This window comes from Saccostrea cucullata, unplaced genomic scaffold, assembly GCF_032062105.1.
Source record: "Saccostrea cucullata isolate Sc308-1 unplaced genomic scaffold, CSIRO_AGI_Scuc_v1 ctg19910, whole genome shotgun sequence".
Taxonomy (NCBI): domain Eukaryota; kingdom Metazoa; phylum Mollusca; class Bivalvia; order Ostreida; family Ostreidae; genus Saccostrea; species Saccostrea cuccullata.
The window spans coordinates 4,130-8,987 of NW_026939480.1; the positions used below are offsets into that span (position 1 = coordinate 4,130).

General features: G+C 32.3%; 1 protein-coding gene across 1 annotated transcript; it reads left to right on the plus strand.

The window, feature by feature from the left end:
- Positions 1 to 563: 563 nt before the first annotated feature.
- LOC134253094 (transcription intermediary factor 1-beta-like) lies at positions 564 to 1,181 on the plus strand (the record flags this gene model as incomplete). Its single annotated transcript, XM_062735606.1, has 1 exon — positions 564 to 1,181. A coding segment is annotated over exon 1 (618 nt), but the record flags the coding sequence as incomplete, so codon positions are not given.
- Positions 1,182 to 4,858: the final 3,677 nt, after the last annotated feature.

Here is a 4,858-nt window from a genome sequence, read left to right on the forward strand (position 1 = left end):
AACGAATATAAAGGCTATATCAATCAAATTTTCATCTTATAAACAGCAAAGCCATTATGTATCATATTGATTTAAGAGCATCCATGGGAAGTATAGATTTAAGTTTGTTCAAATACCCCACTCCTCTCTTCCCTGAACCCTATTTTTATATTTAAACTTTAATGCTGAATTGAATTTTGCTTTTATCTAGCCAGTTGCTCTGGTGAGCAATGTGGCCCTAGGACCTCTTGTTTTCTTGTTGCTTCTAAGGGTCTTACTTGTAAGCACACAGCTTAAGAGGCATTATCTGCCAAGAATTCAAAAAGGTGCCAAAACCCCCTATAAGTTTAACCATACCTTAGAACTAATGCATGAAATGATATATATTTTTAAAAATTAAATATAGTGACACATTAATACACCTAGTTTAAAGCTGCTCTTTATATTTTGATTTGTTTAAGTACAACTGTTTGCTGACTGTGCATATCATGTTATTTATATCTCGGTTTAAAGTACAAATCACTACACTGTAAGCTACCTTATCGCTGCTTCAAATCTAGGTCATAGGTAGACATTCAACAAACATGGCAGCCAGAACACCAAAATATCCACTGGGCTCTCCTCAAGAGCATATTGAAATGTGTAAAACCCACGATTTACCTATTGATGTTATATGTGAGGACTGTGATGAATTTATTTGTGGTAAATGTGCTAAAACAGATCATAAGGAGCATGAATGGAGCACTCTACCCACGGCAGCCACCCAAAGGAGGAGGGGTTTACTTAAGTTTCTGAAGAAGATCAAGGAAAAGAATCTGCATGGGATAAATGAAAAAATCGAGAAAGTGTCAAATCAGATCACAGAAAATAAAGAACTGTGTGACACTCAGATTAAAAAACTTCAGAGGCATGTTGATGAGATAATGGCCAGGTTGACAGAAATCAGGGAAAATAATGAACGAAGATTAACAGAGGATTTGGAGGAAAAAAATAAAAAGTTGAACAGTGTGAAATCTGAGCTAAACAAAAGGAAGAAAGAAATAGAAGAGATGGTAATGTTTATGGAGGATAACAACAGCACCATGTCTGATTATGGCTTCCTTGACAATCACAGGGAACTTATGGCACGCCGATTGGTTCAAAATTATTTTCTGCACAACGATCACGATTTTATACACGAGCTAGAAGAAAAATATACACGAGTAAAATAAAAATGCACGTATCGGTAAAAATTGCACATAGTTTAAAAGATTTTTACACAAACATAACGAAAAATACACGAATCCGAAATTTTTTACACGATTAAAGGGTTTAATATGCACAAACAAAAATCGAAAATTGCACGAGCAGAGGAAACTAAAAATTACACAAACAATTTTACTGCGCATACATCTGCGCATATCATTACTATGCACATAGAATATTCATAGTGTTCTTGGTTTTCTGTACTCTTTATCTCTTCGTGTATGCTAAGCTGAGTGTTATCGAGAATGGAAGTTGCTTTTCGGATGAAGTGTTTCCATCTGATCTATGCGAGAGTATTTAAAAGCTTTTTGAAAATACTATGTTTTTCTAATATTGACCGAGATCAAGGATGTATTATATGATGCGGACAAAAATTGTAACAAGAATGAATCGGTACGATTGTGCTACAATGCGGGGTAAAAAAAAAAAAGTACCATTGCGTATGATGCACTCGACTCCGAACTAAAGTACCTAACGATGAAAGTACAGTACGGCTGACAAGGATCTTGATTTTAAAAAATCATTTGAGATTTTTTCTCCATTTCGGAATAGGAAATTAAATATTCAGTTGGCTGGATTTATATAAATGTGTACATTTTTAAATTTAAAAAGTGTGGATTACCTTAGATGCACACAACGTATTTTTAATGTCAAACATAAAAACATTTTATTTCTATCAGGGACCTATATACTAGTATATAGGTCCCTGTTTCTATTTACATATGTATCCAACCTTATAAAATATCCGATATCAATTTTGGTTGAATATCTGTAGCCTACTTTTTGTTATGATTTTTTCCATGATATTTCATATTTTCAGTTATAAACTTCGAAATAAAAACAAAATATTTCTTGTAAGCGTTGCCCTCATTCGTAATGGCGATTACTTGATAAATGTTTTCATTTTTAATAAAAAGGACCAGATAAACGGGGAATATACTTATATACTCTATGCACATGCGCTTTTGTGTTTTATTAATTAAATTTGTCCAAATGAAATAACAAAACTCTAGATACTCAAATAATCCTGGCTATGGAAAAACACATGATCAGTGGCGGACCTGGCTCGTGGATCGATTGGAGTCACAATATAAATTTATTTAAGTTTCAAATCGTTGGACCATAATGAGTTAATGACACACCCCAAGACTTTTAAAACATTGTGAATTACTAAATACATTTACATACAATGCTACACATAAATAAAATGGGAATGAATACTGCAGTTTGATAATAAATGGAAAGAATATAGAACTTGTTTTATCATTCTTGAAAAATGCAAATAAATCATGTTCCAAATAGAGCACAATTTTTGCAAATATTTTCAAAGACAACAAATTCTCTTTACATGTAGAATTCGTATTCATAAAATTTTAATAATTTATTATTTCCCAAACACTAAATTTAAGTTTTTTTTATACTTTTCAATACAAATCTATGGCCATTATAACAAGAACATGACTGTATAATCATAAAATGAAATTAATCGGCAAACGGGCCTGTAGAAGTCCCCCCTCCTCCCTACTTTTTTCTGAGTATTATAGACTTTGCAACAGTAAATTTTCCTTATATGCTGGTTGACCCCCTAACCTTCAATTTTTAAATGTTGTTAGGTCGAGCGCAAATTCCAGGATATGGACGGTTAATTACAATATTTATCGTTATAGTTTTAGGTTGAATTGCAATCCTGATTTCGATTGACTACTTCATGTACGCTTAAATTCATAGAAAATTATTTCAGCCAGTAGCATCAGGAGGGGCATATCCCTCCCCCTGTTCGTTTTCTTTTCTTTGGCAAACATAACATTTTTCTATCATAAATATCCACTGAAAAGCCCCGTACCCTTTTTTGTTTGGTAGTTTAAATCTAAGTAATATATGCTTATGTGTTTAGAAAAGATGGTGGAATATTGAAGGTGCCTCACTACCTCAACGAAATATGATTTTCGAGTTTGGACACTTCCCACCCATCCCCGCCTTTTTTTCGCTTGTCATGCAATTAGGCTTTTCAGGTAATTTGTCCAAAAAAAATTCTAACCCCCTCCCCACTATCAAAAGCGATGCTTTACTGGTATTATATGTGTCTGTATATTATGATTTTAGATTGTTTTAATTCCTTTATATGCATTTTACCTATTCAAAGCAAACTCGATAAAAAACATAACATATTAAGCTTAAATTCACATAACTAAAACGACTACAATTTACATACAATTTTCTACATTTACATAGATATTTATGAAATAACTACACATTGTTCAAAATTAAAGACTACATCTTCTACTTTGTCACATACATAGTTATATAAAAAAAAATTAATAATTATATTCGATCGTTTCAATATAAAACTTAAAGTTGCGCAATTATTTGCCTTATTTTTATTTTTTACTGTTTATTTCCAAAAAGTTTTCTGTCAAATTCCACAACCCAGATGATCGCAGCAATGCTTCAAAATCTCTGTATGAATTGCTAGTAATCCTTAATCAAAAGGTATTATTGATGTGTCAAATAACTATAAATCGATTAGCGTTCAGGTGTCTTGCATTCCTTCACCAGCAGGGAGGGTTCTCTCTATATGAAAAGGTCACGCATCCACATCCTCAATTATACAGACGTACACACAGTGGGTGGTGGAGGAGAAGAGTTTAATTTGTTGTTAACTGTCTTGTATTACATCACATGCTGTTTTTATTAATATTTATGAAGACCTTTACTATATCAATATTTTACACCTTCAAAAGAAATTGCTATATGGACAATGATAGAGGAATGACACAATTTAAAAATCTAACAATTAAACACACAACTGGTAATATGCATCCCTTTTACGTTATTTATACATGTGTAGAATGTTTTTAATCGTGGTGTTCACATTCGATACTTAAGATTGTGTGTAAATTTATACATGTATAAAACACATTGTACATATTCTTGAGAGTCTAGCGGAATTCCAAAAGACGGAGTCCTTTTTAAAAAGATTAAATAAATATTACTAACACGTTACTAATTTATAGGTATATGTTTCAAGCATCCAAGCCACCCTGAGCTGTTCTCTAATGAATATTAATGAAATGTGCGCAATGAGGATGCGTCGTATATTATGTCGATGTTGTATTCTCACTCGTGCAGTTTTCGTTTTTACGTTTGTGTAATTTTTTCACTCTATCGTGTAAATATTTTGTTGATTGTGTAGTTTTTCTGTAGTTTGTGAAAATTTCAATAACTTTGTGTATACTTTCCTCACTTTGTGCAAGTTTTTACTTACTCGTGCAATTTTTGTTTAAGGTCGTGCAAAAATAATTTTGAACCAATCGGCGTGCCATAGGAACTGTCAAAAAAGTTGTCTGGTCTGAATGTTAATTTTAACAACTTTCATTATTCATTGAGATACGTTAAAGGAGATATCAGTAATGAGATGATGGAGAATATGATAGGAAGAAAACTCAGGATTTAAACAATATCAGTTTGACTGAAACAAGCTCATTTAAATATGGAGATGAATTAATAAATGTATTGAAGGCATTGTGTGAAGATCAGTGCTACATGAGAGAAGCAAAGTCACTTTCCATTGAACAAGTAAACAAAGATGGCGAGAAAAAACATACATATATGATATTGCTGCTAATTATCTGTT